The sequence below is a fragment of the Arvicanthis niloticus genome, chromosome 14 (genome assembly GCF_011762505.2).
Source record: "Arvicanthis niloticus isolate mArvNil1 chromosome 14, mArvNil1.pat.X, whole genome shotgun sequence".
Classification (NCBI taxonomy): domain Eukaryota; kingdom Metazoa; phylum Chordata; class Mammalia; order Rodentia; family Muridae; genus Arvicanthis; species Arvicanthis niloticus.
In genome coordinates, this window is record NC_047671.1 from 42,896,325 (window position 1) to 42,923,262 (window position 26,938).

Below are 26,938 nucleotides of genomic sequence, written 5' to 3' on the forward strand. Positions count from 1 at the left end.
ATAAATGACCCAAGAAGAGAAATAAACACTACACACTTCGATGACCATAAAAGTAATTTAATAATCACCAAGAAACCAGGACGATAGTCAAGAGTCATAGTTAAGTATTTAAATTGTCTCATCAATATTTTAAAACAATATAGTAGACAAAGTGATAAACCAATAACAAGGCTGAATTAATATATGTATAAATAATCGTAATTTTAACAGCCAGCAGTGGTGTTACTCACCTTTAATTCCCCCTACTTAGGAGGCAAAGACAGGCAAACACTGAGTTAGAAGCCAGTTTGGTCTACAGAGTGAGTTCTAGGACAGCCAGAGCTATACAGCAAACCCTTGTCTCATAAAAAAATAAATAAAATATATATAAAAGGATAGAGACTTTTAGGTCAACAGACCTAGTATATCCTAAGGTGGTCACTCACTAAGAAATTAAGCTCAGAACCAGAGAGCATGTATTGAAATTTTTTTTACATTTATTTACTAATTTAAGGGACACATGACATCCATGAGAAGGTCAGAGAATAACCTGAGAGAAATATGTTCTCTTTCCCCTATTAGAATCTGAGGATTAAAAAATCATATCCTCGGGTTTTACAGTAAGCCTCTAGTCCTACTGTGCAATCTCCCCAGTCCCAGCTATACTCCTTTAGAGAGTTTATAAGTTAATATAAATTCAAAAGTGGTACAAACTAGGGAGTTTAGGGACTATATAGGTATCGAAATAAAATAAGTATGGTTGGCTGAGAAAACCTTACAAGAAAAAACTAATTTTACAGTTTAAAAAAATAAAGTCTTTCAGACATAAACACACTAAATCTTTTGGCACACCAGAAGCAGAAAAGACAGATGGTATATATTAACAAATTAATGGACAATTAAAACAATACAAAGTTGAAAATCACCCTCAAGTAAGAATGTTACAAGGTGTGATGGCGTCCACATTTAATTCCAGCGCTTAGGCAGCTGAGTCAGGAAGACCCTGAGTGTAAGGTCAGGCTGGCTTACACAGCCAAATCGTCTCCAATAAGCAAACAGACAAACCCACAAGAAAAAAGAAAGGAAAGGAGAGAGGCAAGGAGCTTCATGTCTCTTTCCATATTAGACATTACCATCTGATAAAAATGCTAAAAGGTAGCATTACTGAGCAAGTATTTAAGCACTTATGATATGTGGGACCCAGAAGTGAGTAAAGCAGTCAAGGATTCTGCCTTCACAACGTTTGCATTCAGTGTAAGATGGGTAATGAACAATAACAATAATAAATCACTAATGATTAAACCATTAAAAATGAACAAAATAGATTAACAAAATAGTAAGAAAAGGATACAGTTTTACTAACGAGAAAAGGCCTCTCTAAGAGGCAGTAACTAACCTTAAAAAGCCCAGATGAAAGAGGCCATTAAATCTATCAGATTCTGTAGTCAGGATTCCAGGTAAAATTAAATAAAATTAAAGGGTAAAAGACAGGAATGTATCAGCAAATACAAGGAAAACAGGGCCAGTGAAATGGCTTAGCAGGGAAAGACGACTGCCCACCAGGCCTGACCTGAAAACTAGGTACATCCTCAGAACCTACAAGGAGGAAAGACAGAGCCAACTCCTACAACTTGTTTTTGACCTTCAAACATAGACCATAGCATGTGTGAACCCAAACACACACAAGCACGCACACACAATAAAATATAGTGAGAATGTAGAAAAACAACTCGTGCACCTGCAGAACAGAGAACAAAAAGAAGAGTGCTGGAAAATGAGCTTAGGAAGGCAGCGGAGGCACTGGTTCAGCTACTCTTCTCTAGGATCCAGTGCCTGACAATGAGCAAGGTAAGGGAATAAAGGTTTATTCTGGCTCATGGTTTATGAGTCCAGAAACAGTCCATCCTGGAGGTGAGGTGAGGACATGGCTGTGGCTCATTGGTGCGGTGGAAGAGCATGAGACCATCTGCTCACATTTGGCAGTAAGAAGCAGGATGGGAGGCAGGGCTGGGCTATAAAATAAAACCTCAAGGTCCACCCACAGTGTTCAACTTCCTGTAATAAGGTTCAACCTCCTAAAGGTTCCACAGCCTCCTAAGCAGTGCCACAGGCAGGGACCAAATATTCAAATACATGAGCATAGAGTTGACATTTCCAATTTAAAGCCACAACAGTCCCAATTGTGGAAAGGATTTTGAGGGTCTTTGTTTGGTTTTTTTTTTTTTTTTTTTTTTTTTTTTTCCTTCACACTATTATTGGAAGCAATGGAAAACTAGGCCAGTTGTGCTGCCCACAGTGGGCTGTGTACTTCCTACATCAATCACGGCAATCCTCTCACAGACCAGCCCAATGTAGATAATCACTCATTAAGAATCTCTTTCCCAGGTGATTTAAGATTGGGTCAAATTGACAATTAAAGCTAACCATTATAGCCATTAACAGATGAGATCCATTTAAAGAATAAATGTAAATAGAAATAGTAAAATGAAGGTTCTAAAATTGAGGTCTATGTACTTGAAGATGAGGCTTGTGGGGGGGGGGGAGGAGAGTACTTTCTGCCAGGAAAACCTAGAATAGATTAATTTTTTTTTTTTTTAAAAAAGCCAAGTTGAAACATCAGAAGCTGAAGAAAGTGGTTTTTTTTTAAAAAAAAAAAAAACAAAAAAACAAAAAAACAAAAAACAAAAACAGAATGGTTAATAATTATAATGGTGCCTAGAAGCCTACAGAGTTGTATCTGTTCATATCTGGTTGCCAATATCCATCAAAGTCAATTAGTTAAATAAGGATAACTTATTAATGAAGACATATCATATGATATAAAGTTTGTGAGTATATGTAGATCAGAACCTGAGCCCATACACTTCAATGTAAAAAAATTCATAATTTACTAAATGATCCAAGGAATCCCAAAGTTATTACCCATTTTTTGTCCATTTCTTTTTCAATCACGAACCTCTTTGAGATATTTTTTTTTTTCCTGCAGCACAGAGTTAAGGACCAGATTACATGGAAACATACAACACAAATTTATAAAACCATTTTTGTAAATAACTGTCATATCTGTGAAGAGTTTAGGAAATTACTCTGGAGACACTAACAAAATCTGAAACAATATAAGGCACTCCAAAATAAAATTAATGATAGTAAATAAAATGTGTCATGCATACTTTTTAAATTAGACTGTATTTGTACCACAAATAATGGCAAGAGAAAATTTTAATTTAAATAAACTTACCACTAACATTTTCAGTTAAAATAAGATGAAAGACCTGAGCAAAAGCATCAACATCTTTATGCAGCCATATGTCAGAAAGGCAGGCATCCATTTCCTTGATTAGCCATGGTTCAAGGCAATTCACATCTTTTTCTGTCTTTTAAAAACAAAAAAAGCAAAGATTATAAATTGTCTAATTGCTTAATATTTGTTTGCATTTTAGGCAGCCTTACCATAACAGTGCTGGAGATATTGCTCTGGTGAGGTGGATAAGGGAGAGCCAACTGCTGCCAGGTTCAGCTACCACCCATGCCAGATCCAGGGCTCTGAATTGGTCCACCCAAAATCTGTATCATCTAAGAACACTTGGGTAGTACATCTTCCGATCTGGGCCAGAGCACTGAGCAGATCTTGGGTGGCAGCTCTGCCCCCAACATCCAAGAACCCAGAGGAAGTGGGGATCCCAGGCGTTCTAACTTAGGGAGTATCTTAGGTAAGCAGACAGCAGGGCCCGCCCTAAACAGGGAGTAACTGGGAACCAAAAAAACCCAGAAAGTCACTCCCGGCCCGGAACACTGGTTCCTTCCAGTCTGGGCCAGAGCACTGAGCAGATCTTGGGTGACAGCTCTGTCCCCAACCTCCAAGAACCCAGAGGAAGCAGGGATCCCAGGCGCTCTAACTTGGACAGTGTCTTAGAAAGTAGTTCTCAGATCTGAGGCCTGGATCAGACCTCTGCCAGGTCTGCTGTTGTGTGGACCCCGGATTCCACCTGAGACATACTGGAAGGTCCACTCAATCCAGAGCCACAGAAGAACAAATGAACTCAGAGCTTCAGACAACATATCCTGAGATATTCTAGAGGAGACACTGCACCCAGAACAGCAGACACCTAGCAGGACTACTACCTTGGAGGCACCATATCCTGAGGCATCCTAGAGTTACCACTGTAATCAGTGCAGCTGGAAAAGATCACAGAGACATCTGGACCCCTAGGAGATCAGACACAAGCTAGATAACTAGAAAGACAGGCTCCAGTCAGAGACAGCAAGTACAGGCAGCACTAGAGTTAACCAGATGGCAAAAGGCAAGAGTAAGAACGTAAGCAACAGAAACCAAAGTTACATGGCATCATCAGAACCCAGCTCCCCCATCAGAGCAAGCCCTGAACACCCCATCACACCAGAAAAGCAGGAATCAGAATTAAAATCACTTCTCATGATGATGATAGAGGGCTTTAAGAAAGACATAAATAACACTCTCAAAGAACTTAAGGAGAGCACTGGTAGACAGATAGAAACCCTTAAAGAGGAAACACAAAAATCCCTTAAGGAATTGCAAGAAAATGCAACCAAACGGGAAAAGGAATTAAACAGAACCATGCAGGATCTAAAAATGGAAGTAGAAACAATAAAGAAATCACAAAGGGACAATACCCTGGAGATAGAAAACCTAAAAAAAAGATCAGGAGTCATAGACACAAGTATCACCAACAGAATACAAGAGATGGAAGAGAGAATCTCATGTGCAGAAGATACCATGAAAAACATTGACACAACTGTCAAAGAAAATGCAAAATACAAAAAGCTACTAACCCAAAATATACAAGAAATCCAAGACACAATGAGAAGGCCAAACCTAAGGATAATAGGTATAGATGAGGGGAAAGACTCCCAACTAAAAGGACCAGTAAATATCCTCAACAAAATTATAGAGGAAAACTTCCCTAACCTAAAGAAAGAGATGTCCATAAATATACAAGAAGCTTACAGAACTCCAAATAGTTTAGACCAGAAAAGAAATACTTCCCGCCATATAATAGTCAAAACATCAAATGTACAAAACAAAGAAAAAATACTAAAAGCAGTAAGGGAAAAAGGCAAAGTAACATATAAAGGCAGACCTATAAGAATTACACCAGACTTCTCACCAGAGACCATAAAAGCCAGAAGATCCTGGACCGATATCATACAGACCCTATAAAAGAACACAAATGCCAGCCCAGACTACTATACCCAGCAAAACTGTCAATCATTATTGATGGAGAAACCAAAATATTCCATGACAAATCCAAATTTAGACAGTATCTCAACACAAATCCAGCACTTCAAAGAATAATTGGTGGAAAACTCCAACACAAGGAGGGAAACTACAACCTAGAAAAAGCAAGAAAGTAATCTTCTAAAAACCTCAAAAGAAGATAGTTACACAAACATATCTCCATGGATGTTAGCCCAAAAGCTTGGATTAGGGAAGACTCAACCCACAGACCACATGAAGCTCATGAAGAAGGAAGACCAAGAGGGGATGCCTCAGTTCTACTTAGAATGAGAAACAAAAATGCTCAAGGGAGCAAATAGGGAAACAAAACATGGGACAGAAACTGAAGGAGGGGCCATCAGGAGACCATTCCACCTGGGTATTCACCCCATGTACAGCCACCTAATCTAAACACTGTTGTGGATGGCTGGAAGTGCATAATGTGAGGAACATGATATAGCTGTCTCCTTAGAGGTCAGCCAAAGACTAACACACTCAGAGGACAATGTTCACAATTAACCACTGATATGATCAGGGGTTTTCCAATGGAGAACTTAGTGAGAGGACTGATGGAGCAGAAAGTGTTAGTGACCCCAGGTGGAAAGCAACAATACCAAACAACCAGAGCCCCCCAGGGTCTAAACCACCAGCCTGGGAACACATAGGGAGGGACCCAAGACTCCAGAGGTATATGTAGGGGAGGATGGCCTTGTCGGACATAGGTGGGAGAGGAGTTTCTTGGTCCCATAAAAAAAAAAAAAATGAACACACGGGGGGTGGGGGGGGGAGAATGTGAGGGCAGGGAGGGGATAGTGAGGGAGGTAGGTGCAGTCACTGCCTCAGAAGCATGAGGAGGGGGATGGGATAGGTTTCTGGGTAGTGGGAGGAAGTAGGCTACGGGGATAAAATCTGAAAAGTAAATACTACAACCAATTTTAACAAGCGGAAAAAAAAAGTCTTCAGAACCAACATCTTTAAAAAAAAATGTCAGCCCCCTGGGGGTGGGAATTTTTTTTTTTTTCTTGATACTAAAACTTGTTCTGAGAATTGTATATTGCAGAATACACAGCCTTGGTGTATCTACTCATCAAGCATACTGAGCAGACCTGCCCAAACCTCTGATGTCCTGTAATTCCATCTGGATTCAGTGAAGACACAGCATCAGAGGCTTATCAACTTATTCTTCCCCCCCACCCCTCTTCTAAAATCTCAACGCCCTTAATCAGCTTGAAGAAGTTAAAGAAGAGTCAGCGCCCCTATTCCCTGAGCTTGGGGACTAATGTGGTTAATAATGGTCTGTCTTTCTAGGGACAAGTAGTGGTTTTGTTGGAAGGGGGGGGGGGATTAGCTAGTACTTATTGCATAGCCATAACCTATTGGTAGAAATCTGTATAATTATTATCAAGATGAAGTTATAATTTCTTAAATGGTACAAAATTTACTTTGACCTCAAATTTAAGGTTTTCATTGGTACGAGCCTCTTATTAATATAAAAATGAGATGAATATTGATACGCTCATGGGCATTGTGCCTGTATAACACATTTAGGAATACAATGCCTAGACCCAGCCCTTTTTTTTAACTTTTTTAACTGATTTGGGACGGTTAACCTATGAGTTAAGGGACTATAGCAAATTCATATTTTTGAGTTTATTGTTAGGATGTTTTCCATATTTTATTTAGAAACAGCTGAGAGGAGTGAACAGACAACAGTCCAGGTTACCTTACATGGATAGTTGGTTTTCAAAACATCAGAAGTCCATAGAACTGACGCTACAAATATTTATATATTAATGTTCACATTGATTAGAGACCTGTCTGCTCCTGACAGCTTCCTGTCGTGGATTCTAAGAAGAAATTGAGCATCCTTGGAGTTACTCCAGTTGTTTGGTAACAGCCACTAGGCAAGAATTGCCTCTCTCCATCTACAAATTACTGTCCAGAAAAGGACACACATGCAGAATAGTCGACTGATTATATCTGCCTAGACAGAGTAATCAGTCCTTAATAATCCTGCATCACCAAGGTCTGTCAGATGATTCTGGGCCAGAAGGCTGAAAATTTGATGCTCCAACGTTCAGTAGTATAGGGGCTTTTCAGGTGTTCAGAGGTCTCTATAAATTGGCTAAGTTTTAGAAGCTATGCTTTGTGTTTCCCACAATTATAGTTAACTCAGTCATTCTGGATTTCTGACGGGGTTGAAAACTTATAGCTATTTACCGTAAGAGAAAAGATTTGAGTGGATGGTTGTCAGCTGACATTCATCCTAAAGCCAGGTTCAGAACTAAATGTTTTAGTTAGGATAGATGACAGAGGTGCTGGTTAGTCAACAAAAGGATGGACGGGGTATTAAGACTATCTTGTACCTCACTGGTACAAATTGGCATAATTATGCTCTAATTGTATTTTGAAAGAAAAGTTTCATTTTAACAGGAAGGGTGATGTGTAGGAGGAGCTAAGGTAGGAGGAGTACTGAGAGGAAGAAAAGGAGTAAGAAGAGAAGAAGAAGGAGAGGAGAAGCTAGGTGATGAAAGAGAGAAAGAGGGGGGAGACAGGGAGGCAGATATTCATGTATTTCCACCAGTCAAAGATAGTTGTTATATCTAGGTTGGTCAGTGGGTTACACCTCTGATTGAACAATTCCAAACTTATAACGCTTATGATTAACATTATTTTTAAAAAAAATGTATAAATGCAAAAAGGAAAAGGGGGCATGGGATAGGGGTTTTCTAAGGGGGAGGGAATGGGGAAAGGGGATGGCATCTGAAGTGTAAATAAAATATCTAATAAAAAAATTAAAAAAAAAAGAAATTTAGTACAAAGAAATAATTTGTTGCTATGGAATAATAAGAGCTGTAAGATAACAAGAACTACATAAGAAAAAAAAAAGAACACTTGGGACATCCTGATCCAAAACTGCAGATCTCCATGACACAGGGCAACATCAGAATAATTGGGAAGAGTCCCGATGAGGATCCAATATTTATAATGTCACAGAACCCAGAGATCTCAAACCAGACCAATGACGATGTGTAGACATACTGTGAGACACACTGTGAGATGGCTTCCATGATGAGATGTTTCCTATGCTTTGTTTTTTTCTTCTTGTTGTTGTTGTTGGTGGTGGTGGTGGTGTGTGTGTGTGTGTGTATGTGTGTGTGTGTGTTGATTTTTTTGTTCGTTTGTTTTTGTTTTGTTTTGTTTTCAGGAGAGGTTGAAAGGGTGAAGGGCCAGCATGAGGAAAACCCTAGGACTGGGGTGCAGCATGATGTGAAATTCACGAAGAAACAATAAAAAGTTTTAAAAAAATGTATTTGCTGCAAGGACAATGGCTACAATCATCAGAAGTAAAAAACATATAACATGCATACACTATTATATAAAATATCACTAGTTTCATCTTTCAAACATTATCTTTCATAATATTGTATTACAATAATTTTTTTATCTGAAAGTGATTTTGTCAGCAAAGTACTATGATCTAGCCACATGAACTAATTGTGTTTGGTGGTATACTGGTAAAAATACAGGTTTCTTTTCCAGGTACATGAGAGAAAACATTACCCTAGAACTTCTTAATATTAAAACCAGATTCTTATCTATAACAAGTACAGGAGAAGCTCTCATTTATAATCCCAGCAACTCAAGAAGTTGAGGCAGAAGAAAGAAGTTTCCTTGTATTGGCAAGTTCCAGAGAACTTGGGCTGTCTCAAAAGCCCCAAAGAATTCCTTTCCCTACTCCAATCCCTCTGCCGCCCCACCAAAGTGCTGCTGGCAAGGAAACAGATTTCACCAAGCTTTAGAAGCTCTTCATATGTATAATGTCCAATGTGGTTCTTAAAACCACTATTTTACACAGTAAAAATCATGGACTGGAGAGATTGCTCAGCCATTAAAGACTAGGATCATAGCCAAAATGTCAAAATGCTGATTGCTAACTCAAAGGATCTTCCCTTCACTAAACAATTTTAAAACATCCTTCAGAAGTCTCTTTTATAACTCAAGTATATATCAATATATCAGAATTAAAATACTAATATATAATGTTAAACATTATCTAGCTTCTCATTTTAAAAATGTGCTAAATTTAGGGCTGGAGAGCTGGTTCTGCAATTAAGAGCACCTGCAGCTTTTACAGAGGACCCAAGTTCGGCTCCCAGCAGCATTTACAGGGTGGCTCATAGTCACCTGCAACTCCAGCTCCAGAGGATCCCATCCCTCGGCCTCCAGAGTATCTGCACTGATATGCACACAAATACATGCAGGCAAAACAATCTTACACATAAAATAAAAATAAACACATCTTTTTTTTTAATAGCTAAATTATTCTTCTAAAGACAAAGTTTGGGATCATAAGTATAGCTCAGGAATAAAGTGCTTACAAGGCCCAAGATTTAATCCCCAAACCTTCTTTTTAAAAAGAATTAGATTATTTTGAAAATATGTTATAGTCTAAAACAAAGAAAATTACCCTAAAATAACAAAATAAAAAAGTATTATTACCTCATTAAAATTGTTTAACCTATAAAATTTTCCTCAAAATATCATTATGAACCAGTAGTATCTTACCAGCTGACTGAAGACAGCATCACCTCCATCATCCAGTAAGTCATACTCTTCAGACACACTGGCAACAGCTCTCTGTCTCTGAGATTCAGGCTTGAAAGTATTCTCTTGAGCCGAGTACCATTCTGTGAGGGTGGTCTGTTGTTTCTCCTCTAAATATGGAAGAAAAAAAAGTACTTAGTCCTTTCCATTTGATAATGTGTTCCTTTGCTTAAACCAATAAACCTAAGTGAATGTCATATCACTTAAAAGTTGGCTTTACTCTGGAGTCACTTTTAAAAAATACAGTGAGTCTTTCATAAAGTTATGTTGTAACATAGGACATATGAAGCTACATAAAATCATTCTTCTATCAGTAAGAAATTTGTTTCTAATCCAGAATTTCAGAAACAGCATCTTTACCCATAATGTATCTACTATATAAATTAATGCCTAATACTCATATAGCACTTTGTATTAAATTATTTATTAAACTTATATCATCATGTCAATTGTTTGACATACAAGAAATCAGAAGTTCCAAACGTTTTAACATCTACAAGTTTCATAATTTACATGTAAGACATGATGTACTTTTGCAGTGATAGAGGGAATTGTTAATTATATATTCAAGTGGAGAATCAAGAGTTATGTGCCCATAATCATAAATAGTAAACAAAGAAACAAGTACAACCAAGTATACTATAGGAAGGAATATAAACTCCAAATACTTTATACACTGAAACACAGAATGCTACTGTAAGATTTTTTTTTAAGGCAAACATTGATAAAATGAAAATAAAGGGCAACCCTATAACAATACCAGTTTGGAAATTTTTCTGGGAATAGAGAACATGCTGCAATTCTAACATTTAGTAGGCAGAGAAAAAAGATTAACCAAGTTTCAGGCCTATCTGAGCTATAAAGTGAGATTATGTTTAAAAATAAGTTTTAAAAATTGGAAAGCTTGATATTTTCAAGAAAAATAAGCCTACTGTCATCAATAAACAATCCTTCAGCTCTCTCCCATCTACTTCTTAATCGCACCTACTAAGGTAAGCTGTGGGGAACAGCATGTAACTCGCTGCTTTCTTAAAACACTGATTATGATTCGGGATTCAAACACATTCAATGCTCTCAATCCCAGCATGCATCCCAGCATCCCAATTCTATAATCTTTCCTGGCACAACATGCTTATGGTGCACAGACATACATGTGGGCAAAACACTCACACATGTAATAACAATAAACAAATCTTTAAAAAGTGTATTTGGGGCAATAATCACATTTTTCATCTAATTATATGCAAGAGAAAAATATGTTCAAGTGTACTAGTTCTTCTGTAAGCTTAAGATATATAAGGTAAACTTATAATGTAATCATTACAGAAATAATTTTCAATAGCAAATTTCTTAAAAGCAAAAACCCTACCTCGTTGCTTTTCTTTTTTGTACTTTAACATTTCTTTGTTGGTATATCCAGTAGTTCTTAAAATATCTTCCAGAAACATTTCTTTTACTTCAAATGGTCTTCCCTGTACTAAAAAATAAACATTTTTAAATATCCAATTTGCATCCTATAGATAATTCACAAAACAGAATTCTCACATTTAATGAAGCATCTTGCACTACGCAAAAGCTGTTGCAAAGCTCCAGTGACTCTTCTAACACCTCCTGTTAATGCTAAGTTTTCTCTATAGACAGCTTTCTAGAATGAACAACTGGCTTCACATTCTAGACAAGTGCTCACATGCTTTCCCCTACTGTTTACTACCTACTTCCCATGAGCCTGGCATCCCATCAGGAAGCAGGAACACTCTGCTAAGTACAGACAGCAGTACTTCCTACTTCCATGAGACAGGGAAGACCAATAACATGAAAAAAAAAATGGAAACAGAATGCTGTGCAAAGTCTGACAACGAAGACCAACAAGAAAGAAGTAGTACAGAATGTTATTACAGTATACCACAGAGGGAAGTGACCACGCCAAGAAAATATTTTTACTGATTCATGAGGAAGGAGACAAAACAATTGGCTTCACAGAAAGTAAATAATATATGAAGAAAATACAAAGTCATCAGAGTAAAACCAAAAATGAGGCTATTTTCAAGAAACTAAAAGGTAAGTAGAAGAATAAGAGAGAAATTAAAGGCAGAGAAATGAATGAAGTCATAGTAAGGGTCTGTGTCCTGAAATAAAGGTCATTCAAGATTCAGAGTGTGCTGAACATCAACCAAGTTTCACTTCAGAAAGAACCACAATGATAACTTAGAAAATAAATTTTTAAAAACCAGAATAAAACCATACCAGGCAGCATCACGTATAGTAGGTCAGGCAATACATGAAGTCAGGTTAAATAATAATGACAATGAAGATTTTTAAAAAATTAAAAACCTAGATATATTGAAAGAGAAAGTAAAATGAAGTGAGATCATAATTAAATTTATTATGAAAATAATTTCTTTTTATGTCAGCTTGCCCAACAAGAATGTTTCTCTGACAAACAAGGAAAGCTAAAGAGAAATAAATTGGCCAGTGAAAGCTGACATTTCTTTTCACACTTATCAAAGGTGAAAAGTCAAATCAAACTCTCAATTAGCACAGGTTTCAACTTTATGTGCTTAATCATCCAATCAAATGTTATTAATATTATCAGACAAATGTACAACTTTGAAACTTAGGCGACTTTAGGTATCACCCAAAATATGCAAAGCAAGATTAAAACCATAATTTACATTAAATTTTCAGCTTTGGGCATATTAGAAGTGATGTCTATAAATTCTACATTCAAAACTCTGAAGAACAATCATCAGTATACAACAGAAAATAGAAACCACCAACATTAAAGGGGAGGGGCGGATTAAATGCATCTGAAATGGCTAGTAGAGTTGTAACAAATAAAGCAGGGAGAAGGAAATAATAATGAATAAAAACAGAGAGGAAAGAGATTAAGGAAATAAAAGCTAAAAAATACCAATATATCAGTACATGCGAATTAAGAGAAGCCCAGAGAGAAAACACGATAATGAAGAACAAGACTCAAGAAGCAGTGATCCCAGAGATCTGAGAATTCACACACACACACAAAACCATGAGATGTCATAGAGAATATATATATATATATATATATATATATATATATATTTATATATAATATAAAACTTTATATATATAACTTTTATATAAATATATATATATAACTTTTGCCTAAAATCTAAATACTGGGCTTAGTAATTAAATCAGTGCCAAAATAACATTGTTAAGAATTCGTAAATGGGAGTCCACATTAGACAGGAGAGAACCAATTCTCACAAGCTGCCCTATGACCTGCACTCAAATACTATGGCCTTTGTGCATACACACACACACAAAATGAATAAAATGTAATTTTCAATAAAAATGCTACGTGAACAGCTCCTAACAATTAAAAAATTGTAAATCAATTATCCTTTAGAAAACTTGTACAATGAATCTATTCATAAAATAATGATGAAGAGACCCCTGAATACAATGGTAGACTAAAAGATGCCTTCCTGTGACCCAGTAGTACCAAGATAAGAAAATCAAGTAAGAGCTTTGAAAACATACAAAGGGAGTCCTAGTATGGTTGAAATGCAGGGAAACAAAACCAAAAACAAGAAGGAAGGATGTACAGTTCTCTAGCAGATGGAAGGGAAGCAGAGCCACATCCAGAAGGTAAACTAGGCAGCCCAGGAGAAAAGGGGCTACAATTTCTAACCACAAGAACTCAATTCCAGTTGTGGGTATTACTGGGATAAATGACTTCTCTAGCAAGATTGGTCAGGAGGGGAAAGGGGCCCCTCCCAACCTGCTTAGAGGTGGTGAGTAATACTAATAGAAAATCTATCGTTTAAAACTGACAAAACTTAGACGGCCTGAAACCAAAATCATTCAAGTGAAGATTCAAAAGTCAGGGAGCCTAAATTCAAACTGCCAGTCTCTGGATGAGAGACAACATAAAGAGATAGCTGGGCCAGATGTTGACAAGACAAAATGTAAAAGAAATAAGAGGTATAGCTCAAGCAGTAAAGTGTACAGGGAAAGGAAGCCTAATGTTGGTGGCTAAGAATAGACCTCACTAACCAAGGATAAGTGTGGGGTTTGACAGTCCTGAGCCTGGGATTTACAAGTGGATGACCAGGACAGTATAGAACACTATTCCAAGAGAGTGAGCAATAATGTGCAGAGCTGTGTTTAAAGAGAAACACGGGACAAAAGGAAGCTCAGTTCTTTTTAAGGTTAGATCATTGGATTTGCTACACAGCTCAGAGAGCTACAGATGCAAAAAAGAGGCCAAAGTAGAAACAAACAACTATGAAGCCTGTCTCATGGGAAGCATAAATGAATATCCTCCACTTCAAAATATTTCTAAATTTCTGTTAAAAAAAATAAAACATAATCACACTGCAAAGTTTTATTTCAAAGAAATTAAAGAAGATAACAGATAGTCTTACTATATATTACTGGACAACTTCCAAAATATCTTATGAAGAGATTCACATCCAAGGCAGCACTAGAAAGAATTAGTTTCAAAGTTGGGTGCTTTTGCAACAAGTCTCTTAACTTTGTAAGTAAAAAATCACTGAATCGGTCCCTTTCATGAACTTCATCCTGCAATGAACAGAAACAGAAACAAAACCATGGATCAGGTAAAACACTGTGATGATTCATCTTTAACAGAAAACACTGCTGGATTTATATTGTTCAAATTAAATAAGGAAAAGTCCATCAGTATCATGGACCAGTTTGCATTATTTATGATACAGAAATCATCGTATATTAACAACTTACCATAAATGAAAAAGTACTATTCTTTTTCATAGGCTCTACTACAAAAACTATTAAAAACTCTAAATTATCTCAGTCTATTAAATGCAGTCTTAATATGAACAAAATCAATTTAAATATATGTCTAGCTAGGCATGGCAGCACATCTTTGCAGTCTCAGCTACTGAGGAGGCTGAAGCTAGAAGATGACAAGATGGAAGCATAAACAATACAGCACGACCCTGTCTCAAACAACGGGAAAACCAGACACAGAAAAGCCCCTGTGTACATGCAACTGTTAGTACTGGGGATCAAGTAGGCAAAGCTTCTAAAACCTGCTTATTAAAGACTACTACAACTTAGTCTATTTTTTTCTGATACAAACTAGAAAAAAGCTTAGAATACTTTAATAAGAGAGTAGTTTTTACTTAACAAGTAGCTAATTAATTTTGCAACTTAACCACAAAATTAAATGACTTAAAGTATACAGTTGCAATTAGGAACTCTATGGCATTAAAGGATTAATTAGGAAGCTAAGTATAGAGATTAAATCTAATTCTAGAAAATTCTAATTATATAAATCATTTTCATAGATGAACATTATATTTTCAAAAGACATCCTATTTGGTTATTTCTCCCATAAAACCCAAATGTCATAGCACCTTTATGTAATATAAGATATATTTCTAATAATTATACCAAATTACCTTGAACACAATCTACTAAAATCAGTAATGCATTTTTTTTACCTTATTCTAAAAGTATCATTAGGTAATTAAATATTAAGCTATCTCAGTATCACATAGCAGCAAATTCAGCAATAGTCTTACCACAATAACATGGGTCACAGTTGACAATGTGCTATCACCTGCCATCAATGTACGAAGCAATACCCCATTAGTGCAAAATGTCAGAAGTGTCTTTGGCGAAACCCTTTTTAGAAATCAAAATGAAGTACATGATTACAAATCTTTTACATCATTAAAATACAACCATTTTAAATGCTTGCTGTATATACAGTTTAACAAATATTATGAATATTATATGTGTACTATTATTTTGAATATTATTAATGTATCGGCATATGTGACTTGTTAGAAAAGTTATAATATGTATATAATGTCTGACCATCACAAATTTCATCAGTAACAGATTTTAAGTTATATATGTTGTTAAAGAACATAAGGAGGTTAAAAAAAACTTTAAAATTTTTAGTTTGGTTAAAAAAATTACAGTACAAGTGAAAAAAAACTTTATTGCTACAAACAAAAAAATGTTAACACTGTCAAAAAGACTAGAGCAGGCTAAACATCTAGAAATCTACATTCTCAAATGTCTTGCTTCAGATTTCAGGCATTCCATAAGCTCAAGCAGTAAAGTTTACTTTACAGTAATATCCAAATCCAAAATATTCTATAATCTGATACACTTGTTCCCAAGCATGGTGGATAAGGAATACTGAGTTATACACGATCACTAAAACTGAATCACTATCATTTTCTGAGTTCCTATCTCAACTCAGTAGATCAATGTTCTAGACTTTAGATGGTATAGTACCCTCATATATAAAACAAAGTCTCAGCAAGATGAAACAGCTTATACTTGATCATGACACTGAATCAGGATTTATACCTATGGCTCAGCTGTTCAAAACCTAAGTTTAGATACGGTATCAATATCTGAATACAGTAGCAAAATATCACTTAACTTTTTGTCTTCTGTGACTTTTTTATTTTTTATATATTAGATAAAACATAATTAGATATGGCACAGCCCCATCTACCAGGAACAGCGAAAGCATAAAGCCAGCACAGCTGCTTGGCAGAGATCCAGCAGCACTGAGCCGCATGATCCAGTCACCAGCATGCCATCTTCCACCTTTGGTCTTGATCTCCATGTGCTGAATGCTTACAGGGCTTTTCATATTTGCACAACTTGGGGAAACTGGGTTAATGGATATTTCTTATTATTCATTTATGCCTTCTTCCAAGAGTGCTGCTGCTCAGCTTCCCCAGGAAGGTCTTGAGTATGCTACCCTTCCTGCTTTCATGCACATATCCTTATCTGACACCACTAGAAAGGTCTTCCATATGCCCTAGAGGTTGTGACTCAAATAAAGACACCCAGAGATCTGCTTGTGAGGATCTGGTTCCAAGATTCTCTTAGAACATCTGTCCCTGAACTTACTCAGAACTAGATAATCAGAACAAAGTAAGCTTAGAAAAGTAAACAAGATTCAGTGGGCTAGAGAAGTTGGCAGCCGATCAGATTAAAAGCCACTTCTTAACATACACTCAGAAGATTATGTGGAATGTAAGACTGGAGACCACGTATGGTATGCCCCTTGAAGAAAAGAAACAGCAACAATATTAGATTGACTGGAGTGATCTCTGCCCTGCACAGGGGCTTATACTGATAGATAAAGAATAGTTGGTAAGGATAAATGATAAAAGAATGAAGTATTAAGACATCCCAGTCTTAGAAAAGTTAGCTTGTACAGGGCCACTGTGGTATCATATGACCAAGGAACAAAAGAATACAGAGTAGACATATAAATTCTACAAAGATATAGACATTGTATTATAGCAGAAACTGAATAACTGCAGCAGCTTTGGCCTGAAGAATTTTCTTGGGCCTAATGACAATTAACACTTTGACCATTAAAGGTTGATCAAACAGTGCTCCGGACATGGCAAACTGCCTAGGCTGGTTTGGAGATTTTCTTTCTGTCTAGTAACATTGAAACTCAAGAGCTACTAACCTCAGAACGAGCTGCCATGCTTTGGCAAAATATGCCTCTGGATTCTTAAAAATTGGGCTATGGGGTTGATGAGGAAAAGTGACTATAAAAGATAACTTTGTTCTGTCACTGTTTATTAATGATGACTAACCTTAAAACCTAGAGGAAGCTAAAACACATGTCCAGGGACAGAAATGATATGATCTATGTTTTGGAACAACATGAATCTATCCTTGCCTACTTAGTTCTGATAAGTAGAGAAGCACTCTGACCAGTAAGGCTGCAAAGTTCCCCTGACCCCCATGCCTGACTCACTCCTCCCTCTCAGACTCCTTATCTTCTCTGGAGATCTGGCCATTGCTGGGGATGGCTCCCAGCAAGTCATTTCTCCCTCCCTTTCCTCCCTCCGCCCAGGCCCTCCTCTGTTCCACACATTCTCAAATGATACCCTTTTTATTATTATTACATATATGTGCACAAATAGCTTAAGATGACCCGCTAAGTCCAGTTTTGTTGTTCATGGGTTCATGGTTTTAGAGACGACCACTTAATTGTCCCTCTCTCCAGAGTCAGTCATTGCCTGTGTTCTCTGGCTAGCGGTGGGGCTTTCCCCCTTCCATTTCACAAGATTATTTAAGCCTCTATTTTATATACATTTAGCTAGTGAAATATATACACTTTGCTAGCTTTAAGCATGATAAAAGGTAAGAAGACTGTCTTTACCTGCTTTCTAAGCGGATCTGATAACCAATTGTTTGACCAATTCTCTCCCTTCTCTCTGCAGCAACTCTTTCAGCCACAGCAATCGCTGCTAATCGTCTTGGTTGAGTACAGAATATTCGGCAGGGGATGCCATTTTTAAAGCAATCATCTAACAGGAACTGAGGAATCTAAACCAAAAATTTTACAACACTCTAAGGTATTCATTTTGCATACTCAGAAATATCAAACCAAATAAAAATCAAATTTCAAATTTCCATAATATGTCAAGACATTAATCTTCAAATCAATAAGTCTCATATAACTGCTAATAATCAATGAGAAAGTGTAGTTTTAAAAGTTTTTTTGTTCACAATGAAAACTAAACCTAAATGTTTTAAATGAAATCTAACAAGAAATATTCAAGGTAAAGAAGGCCTTCAAATATTACTGTAAACAAAAAAGTGGCCAGAGTATACTGAGAAATATAATCCTGGATGTTAATGGATCACTATTGTAGGTTAACTTCCCCAAATTATCCTATAAAGACAATGAAATGACAAAATCCCACTGAAATGTTTTTAATAATCAAAATCATCACAAAAATAAAAATGCCCTGCAATCCTAGAGTTGCAAATACTTTTCTATAATAAAATCCAGGAGGGTCATAAATATTTAAAGAAGTCCTACTGGGACTAGAAAGATGCCTTAGTAGTTAAGAGCACTCACTATCCTTCCTGAGAACCTGGGTTCATTCAATTCCCAGCACTCACACTGAAATTCACAATCATCTTTAATTCCAGACCCTAAGGATCTGAGACATTCTTCTGGTCTCTGTGGGCACTGCATGCATTTGGTCCAAAATCATACTGAGATAACTCAGACCCCAAAAGACAAATGCTATAAATTCTCTCTCATGCATGTATGATAACTAGAGTGTGAATTAGGATACCAACAGCAGGGAGTAAGCTAAGGGCAGTGAGGGTGGGGAGTTGGAAGGGAAAGGAGGTAGAACGTATTGGAAAAGGAAGGGTTCAACTGATGTAGGGGAACAGACAGCAAGGTAGAGGAGACAGTATGAGAAGAAATAACACTAAAGACCTACAAAACTGCCACATGAAAACCAACTACTGTACAAGCTTCCTAAAATTCATACACATTATATAAAAGGAGTTTAAATGGAGTTGCCCTATAATGAAGGACAATGCTTCTCCCAGACATGACAGGCTCTCTCAAAAAGAACAGTAGAGTTACATCTTTTTGAGTCATTGTTCAGTGGTATCCCATTACATTAGAAACTACTGCCACCGTTGTTGGTTACCCTCAGAACTTGGTAAGACCCTATTACTGAAGACACCACATATTTGAGGCACAGGACATTGAAAAATCAAGCTGCTGGCCTAGAAGCATTCTCCCTACTAACTAGTTTACAAAGTGCTAAAGAGGCTATGCATGTTACAGGGGAGAAATAATCAATAGTCTTACCCTGATGTGAGCCCTATGTGCTATAATAGCTCATGGCCTAGCAAGACATGCCCACTAGGAACAACAGTGGTGTCAATTTGATGGGAGTGAACCACTGATTACTAACTGGATTCAAAGCCTGCTCCATAAGACAGAACTCATGCCGGATACTGCTAACTGGGCCAAAATCCTGAAGTTGGCTAGGTCACAGCTGGGACATGATTTCAAAAAGTATTAGTCTGCTAAATGGATATTGTAATAAGTTCCCCCGTTCTTATTTTTATACCCATAGATCAGTATATCTCTAAACCCTAGCAGAGAAGCTTCTTTACAAAGTGGAGAGTGATTAAGAGAGAGACCTACAACTGGCCAATGTGCAGAGAATAAAAGAGTATGAAGTGCTTAGCGCTATATAGGGCAGCAATATCACACCCTACCCCAAGGCTCAGGAATCACTGTAACCAGAACAGAAAACCACAGGCTCTTCTAAAAATGAGTAAACTCTTTCATTTCCTACATAACAGCTCCATGTCACTTACATTATAAACATGGATAAGGAAAAATATTTATGCAGCCAAACAGTATTTGCTAAGCATGACAGTCCGACTGTACACATGAACTCACAGTAGCTGTGACTGCTTGCATAAGATCTGCACAAGATCAACCCAGTTGAAATCTTAGCATGGATATGAGAAGGGTTCATGAAGTACCACTGATGGCTGGTGGTGAAGGGAAAGTTTTCTGCAAGGATGCAGCCCCTGAGAGGCATACTATGTGAACTGAGTGGGTTTTTTAGGAGTACATAAAGTTGGGATGAAATCATGGCCAGAGATAGGGGAGAGATTGGAGGGGAGGAAAAGGTACATTTGATTAAAATGTATTATATGCAGGTATAAACTTCTTAAACAAAAAAATGAGTAAATTCTTTCATTTCCTACATAACAGCTCCATGTCACTTACATTATGAACATGGATAAGGAGAAATACTGAAAAAAATATTTTACTTCCTGAAATTGGCTAGAGTCTTCTTTAAATTCTGTCTGTTTGTGGTTCATGGAACAGAAACATCAGGAAAAAAATCTAATGGCATCTTAGCATTAAAGTAAATCCTACCAGTAGGAGCTAGTTAGTATTTTATATAAGGCATTCTGTAGAGACTACTTCTAAATCTCACTCTAAAATGAACTAAGTATCAGTTCCTTTTTATAAATGAAAACAGGCTTAAAATGATGATGGGGTTACAATGCTAGATGAAGACTTCACATCTAATACATAAAATAATAGAAATTTGAACTCCAGGCTCAGTCTCCCGAAATAATAAATCACATAACTTCTGTTTCTTAAAGACCAAATGCACTAGTTTAAAAATAAAGAATCAGACAGGCTGTGGAGGTACACGCCTTTAATCCTAGTACTGGAAAGGCAGAGACTGAGGATCTCTGTAAGTTCCAACCCAGCCTGTTCTAGATAGTGCCAGGACAGACAGAACTACATAGAGAGACACTGTCTCAAAAGTAAATAAATAGTAGTAATTTGAAAGATTTCCTTTCTATAGATTCTTTATATGCACTCACTAATAATTTGTGTATGAAATAACTATTAGTAGAATAACCAGAGCTTTGTTTTTAAACACATAGTATAAATTTGACATAAAACTATAAAATGGAATAAGTTCAATTTCCTTCTAAAAACAATAAAGAAAAAAACAAACCTGTGTGGTCTTTCCAGACCCAGTTTCTCCTACAATCAAAACTACTTTATTTTCCTTAATTATTTTAACAATTTCTTCTTGTTTTTCAAAAACTGGTAAAGACTGCCTGAATGAGTCAAATTCAGACTCTCCTCTTTTCACAGGAACTTGAGGTATGCCATTGTTGAGTCGCCCGCTTGTCTTGCTCATTTCTCGGTTTTCTTCAAAAGTGAATAAACAGATAGAAAGTTTATGATGAACAGTGACAGGACACATTAAAAATTAAGCTACACAATTTCCTGTGCTCCTCTGAATGTTCTTCTCTACAGTCTTCACTACCCAGCACCTCAGCTACTGCCCTCCTCATCTATGAGTTTACAGGCTACAAGTTTCAGTAATTTTACAGTGAGTCTTTTTCAAGTGTTTCTGATGCACAACACATAAAAACCAATAAAAATTAATCAATCCATAATCACTAAATACATAACTAAAACATAAATTTTCACATTTATCATAAGCTTCTACCAGTAATTTTAAGCAGGAAATAATGTGCATTATAAGACCTTACATTACAAAATAGGAAGGTACATGGTTAAAATGATACATGTACAATTAAATGACTAACCAAATAATATTTGTAAATACAAAGTTCTAATGATTAATGAATTTCCCAACTGAGCATTTCAGCCAATATCCATGTATGACAAAGCAGGTGTAATAAAGAAGGCATTGTCCAAATAGCTCAACCTATTTCTATCTGTGCACACTAAAGATACTTTCTTTAATGCTCAGGTTATAGCTGGATGGTAGAATGTTTGCATAGCACCCATGAGCCCCATATACCAAACAACCAAACCTTTAAAGATAAATAAACCAAGTTCTTTGATATCTATGGTCACGTATGCCCTATGAACTATGGATCTACTCCTGCACACAACAATAACCACACAAGTCTACACTGGGCAGTTAGATCATTTTCTCACCTTGAAAGCTATTTTTCTGAATAAAATTATGACTTCATTTTATTATTCATATATCAACTGCCTTTGAGTAATTTTGTATACTGAAGATTCTTCCTCAGCCCTTCTCTAAAGCTAAAGCCCCAGTTTAAAGTACCACACCAAGGATTAGCACATCAAGGCATTAATTGACACAGAAAAGTCAGACTCTGGAGTCACATCTCAGCAGTGTTCAGTGGCTAGCTGAGTAACCTTAAATGGGTCATTTTACGATTCTGAGCTCCAGCTTCTTCATTGCTCACATTTTACCACCCAGAGGTTGCTACTGTGAGGCTACAAGTGAGGAGACCATCAAGCAAGCACACGGTAACTATTCAATGAACAGTAGTTATTATTACAACCTTTAAAAAACTTGGTTCAATTGACGTTAGTACTTTATTTTATTCCAAAATTCTCATAATTCTTAGTCACCTCTAATACACTATAAAAACTGAAAAGAAATTTGTACCTTATTAGCTCTCAAAAATAAATCTAAGGTGGGAAAATAATAATCGCCAAATAATAGGGTAAATAAGGCAGCTCCCTAGAAAATACATACCAGCTTCAACTGCAAACACATTTCCTCTTTCTGTTTTAGGTAGAAGTTCAGTACGTTCTTTATTGGTGACAGGAAATCTCTGAATTAGGCTCCTAACAGCATGTTTTGTATTATGAGTCAAATTACAGGTCATCATTGCATGAGCTGTTTCTGATCCATCTTTCTTCTTCACAGTTAGGTATCTATTTGCTCCCTTTCTGAATATTAATAGAAATAATTTATTTACTATATACAGTCAGCTTGTTTACATATGATGTATGCCTACTTAGAAAGTAATCTCAAGCAAAACAATGAAAAAATCTGAGATATTAAAAATCCCCTCCCAAAAAACAATAAGTAAAGAAAAATAAAGCAGTAAAAAGAGTATCTTCAATTAAAATATCAAAATACTACAAACTCACTTCTTAAATCAACAATAACAAATGGGGGGGAGAGAGCCTAATTTATTCATAAATGTTAAAATTTAAATTTAGCAGACTTCTTGGTTAGTGCAACCTCACCAGTTCATACATACAAGGAAGCATATAAAGGTGGGAAAATCTGAACCAAAGTTCCTAAACATACTGAAAAGGTGATGGCTGACTGTTCGTATTAGTATGTCCCACGGGATGCTTTGGGAATGTGTTTATTACATTTGCAGGAGAGCCTGTTAAAAGAGCCACTTTTAATAGCTGATGCTCAACTGTGTAACACAGCATTGCCGGTAATTAATTTCAATTAACTGCAAATAATTTACATGCTTTGTTAATGAAAAAAAAAATTTTCCCCAAGATTGTGACTACACAACTCTGTAATAGCTCAAGTTTCTGGCTGGGTGCCTGTTTAATTCATATGAAACTGACCATATCTTTTATGACTTCTTTAAGTCATTAAAACCAACAGTCCCAAGTAAAGTGTTATAGACACAAGAAGTCCCAACTGTGTTCTCAAAGATTTAATACTATATGCCTGAATTTAGCCAAGTTGTACTGATTAAAAACTCGGCTCTAAAAAGCACAGACTTGGGTGGGAATCCCAGCTTCTCTGTTTGTTAGTGGTAAGAACATAAGTAAATTACAAATGGCTCTAAGCCCAAGTTAATAATACCTACTTTGAAGTAGGTATTCATAATTAAGAAGTTAGATGTATATTACAGCATATGTCACAGAGCAGGCTTTAAATAAATGAAAGCTATTACAATAAAAAAATCATTTCATAATTAACAGAAATATTTCATACATTTTTATTTGATAATGTAACTATCATATTGTAATGAACAACAGATCCACAAATTGGTAAAAATGACATTATTTTCTAATTTTCCCAATTTTCATTAAATTTAAATTTTGTCAACAATATTTTCCCCATAAGAACATTAAACTGGGGCCAGATGTGCTGACAACCCTGACAACCTGAGGTCAATCCTGGGAATCCACATGATGGATAAAAAGAACCAACTTCTGCAAGTTGCTAAGGGACAACTGCAGATGTGCCATGGCATGTGTGCACATGTTTGTGTCTTCACATGCATAAATGCATAAGTTTAAAATAAAAAAGATGTAAAGAACATTAAACCAAGGGCTAAACTGTAGTTTTCGCTGTAGGCCTTCTAAGTGCAGCTCTTACATTACTAAAATTTACATTTCTGCATGTTCCCTAGTGAATACCAGAATGAACTGTAAGTTCTCAATGCTGTCATCTGCCCTAACTGATGAGGTGTGGTGACATCTACCTGTATCTGTAGCGCTTCAGAGGTGAAAGCCTGAGAATCATGAACTTTAAGGCCAGCCTGGGCTACCTGAGACTCTGAATCAAGAGGACAAAAAAATAACCTGATCTAAAAACTGTCATTTTCACAGCAAACTGGAATCACTAGAGTCTAAAAATGCTCTCTGTGGGAGGTTCTTTCCCCTGTGTTGGTCCTCACTGTCTGAAACTTCAGTGCATATAAAGGCCAGCTAGTCATCCCGTGCTGTTCATTCGTAAAATTTTAACCACACAGGGTAGAAATAATGTTAGAATGAAATAAGCATGACAGAAGTCTCAGGCTAGTGTTCATTCAGTAATAATTTTTCAATTAACTACATGATCAAAAGTACATCATTTTAGTTCATAACGCTGTATTCTGGTTAATAAGAATTATCTCTAACATGTCTGTGAAACCAAGATGCATTAATTCCTCTAAAAATTATCTTGGAAAGCTTTGTTATGTTTCGCCTTTAGCTAATCTTTTTCTGAAATTACTCATAATTCATGAATATACACCAGACATTACGGTAGAGACTATGATTACAAAAGTGAGTAAATAATACTCTTTCCTAAAGCCCAAAACCAAACCGATGGATCAAACTGAAATTTGATTCTCTTAACAGACTACATCTGTGTGTATAAATAATTCAAATTAAGCAGGTTCAAGTTTAAATTTCCATTGAAAAGTATCTGTCACTTCGCAGTCTGATAATAAAAAAATCTAACATGAATAATAGAACTATATCCACATTTTAAAATCATTTAAACTTTGAGTATGTATAAGTTCAGGGGTCCACGTGGAGGTCATTGGACAACTATTAGTAATCCATTCTCTCCTTTCGCCTACTTGAGCCTGGGTCTCACTTGTTATTTCTACCACTGTGCAAACTTATGGCCCATTCTGCAGACTCCTGCTCCCATTACACCATAGGAGTACATAGTTATCATTGTTTTAACCACAGTGAGCTTTATTTTTCTTTCTTTGCTCAAGGTGGGTTCTGAGGATGGAATTCAGGTTGTTTGGCTTATACAACAGGTGCTCTGACAAGATGAGTCAGTTCCCAGGCTCTAACTTATTTTCTGCACCTGGGACGTAAAGTGGATTGGAGAAAGAAAAGCTGATCTTGGTACAGACCTAAATGAGTTCATTTACATACACCATACTTAAGAATGGAAAGTTAAAACAGAAATAATGATTTAGATGCAGACACATGTATACTTTCTTGTAGTGTACTTTTGTAAAAATAAGAAAAGTTGTACACTTACCCTTTACTTTTAGAAACTAAACCAAGAGATTGACTTAGTCGGTGAATAAAAGCTCTTTCCGTACTGGTCAAAGAAGAAGGAAATTCCATTTCTACATAGGAAAAGAGATTCCACTTATAGACAATTATAGGTATAAAACATGAAAAATACATGTAAGTATAAATCAAATTATACATTTTATAAGAAAAGTATTTTTATTCAGTAGCTCACATCTAATAGGCTTCTGATATTAACTTTTAATATTTAATTGTACACACACATGTGTGTGTGTGGGTGGATGGATTCAAGCCATCATGGGGTGCTGAGATTCAAATCTGGGTCTTCTGCAAGAACAGTCTGCAAGAGGAACTGAGCCATCTCTTCAGTCCAGATTTCTGATATTAATTATTAAGTTACACATAAAACCTAAATATGATAAAGGACTTGGAAATTCATCGAAGATTACTACCTGTATTGAAATCTTAAATTGCTATAACTCTGGACATATTTTACCATTTAACTTATTCCTGTCTTACTTAACAAAACTGTATTTCCTTCAATAATGAGGGATGCCCAAGCATTATGAATTCTCAAGCTGAAACTCCCATGTTTCTGTTCTCAAAACGGCACAGGGCTCCAGCTCAATATTTGTTGTGACATAGTGTCAAGGCTTTGCTTCTGTCAAATATATGTTCAAAATCGTTTCAGACAATATGCCTCTGCAAATTATTAAGCCAGCAAATCAAAATGAGCATCCAATATGCTATGCAGACACTACGGGTAAACTCAGTTGTGTATTATGAGGCTCATACCATATAGGTCTCTAACCTGAAAAAGTACAAAACACACTTCTAAGTTTGTGTTTGATTTGATGCATCTGGCATTTCAATAGAGCCTGTAAATTCAATAAATTCAAAGCCTCTTCTGATGCTTTTTCAGCTGAAAGTAAGGCTACACCTTCTTCCAATAATAATGAGAAGGATGGTAGGGGCTTACCAACTCCTTAAAAAAATCATGTTGACTTAGCAGCCTCGGGTTGCAGAAAAAGTACCTGGGGAAAGAACATTTTCCCACTTGGGAGTAACCTCACCTTTCCACCTTCTGATGCCCAGCGACTGCTCCCTAACCCCGTCGACCCACAGACATCCCACCCGTGACCAACAGTCACTAGACAGCGCTGGTTTGACCTCTGCGGCCCGGCCCTGAGTTCCTCTGCTCATCAGGGGCGGGCCTGGGGGCGGGTGTCAGC

General features: G+C 36.5%; 1 protein-coding gene across 2 annotated transcripts in view; it reads right to left on the reverse strand.

Annotated features, from left to right (window-relative positions):
* Ythdc2 (YTH N6-methyladenosine RNA binding protein C2) overlaps window positions 1-26,938 on the reverse strand; it is a 69,367-nt gene that overhangs the window by 41,994 nt on the left and 435 nt on the right. Inside the window, exons 2-10 of one of the 2 annotated variants that reach the window (XM_034518500.2) lie at window positions 25,711-25,801; window positions 22,717-22,913; window positions 21,181-21,380; window positions 18,030-18,196; window positions 15,397-15,499; window positions 14,254-14,410; window positions 11,211-11,318; window positions 9,803-9,951; window positions 3,218-3,353 (exon numbers count right to left, since the gene is read on the reverse strand). In XM_034518500.2, coding sequence (XP_034374391.1) covers window positions 3,218-3,353; window positions 9,803-9,951; window positions 11,211-11,318; window positions 14,254-14,410; window positions 15,397-15,499; window positions 18,030-18,196; window positions 21,181-21,380; window positions 22,717-22,913; window positions 25,711-25,801 — 1,308 coding nt within the window. The remainder of the gene's footprint in view (window positions 1-3,217; window positions 3,354-9,802; window positions 9,952-11,210; window positions 11,319-14,253; window positions 14,411-15,396; window positions 15,500-18,029; window positions 18,197-21,180; window positions 21,381-22,716; window positions 22,914-25,710; window positions 25,802-26,938) is intronic. The other variant, XM_076912698.1, reaches the window with a different exon arrangement.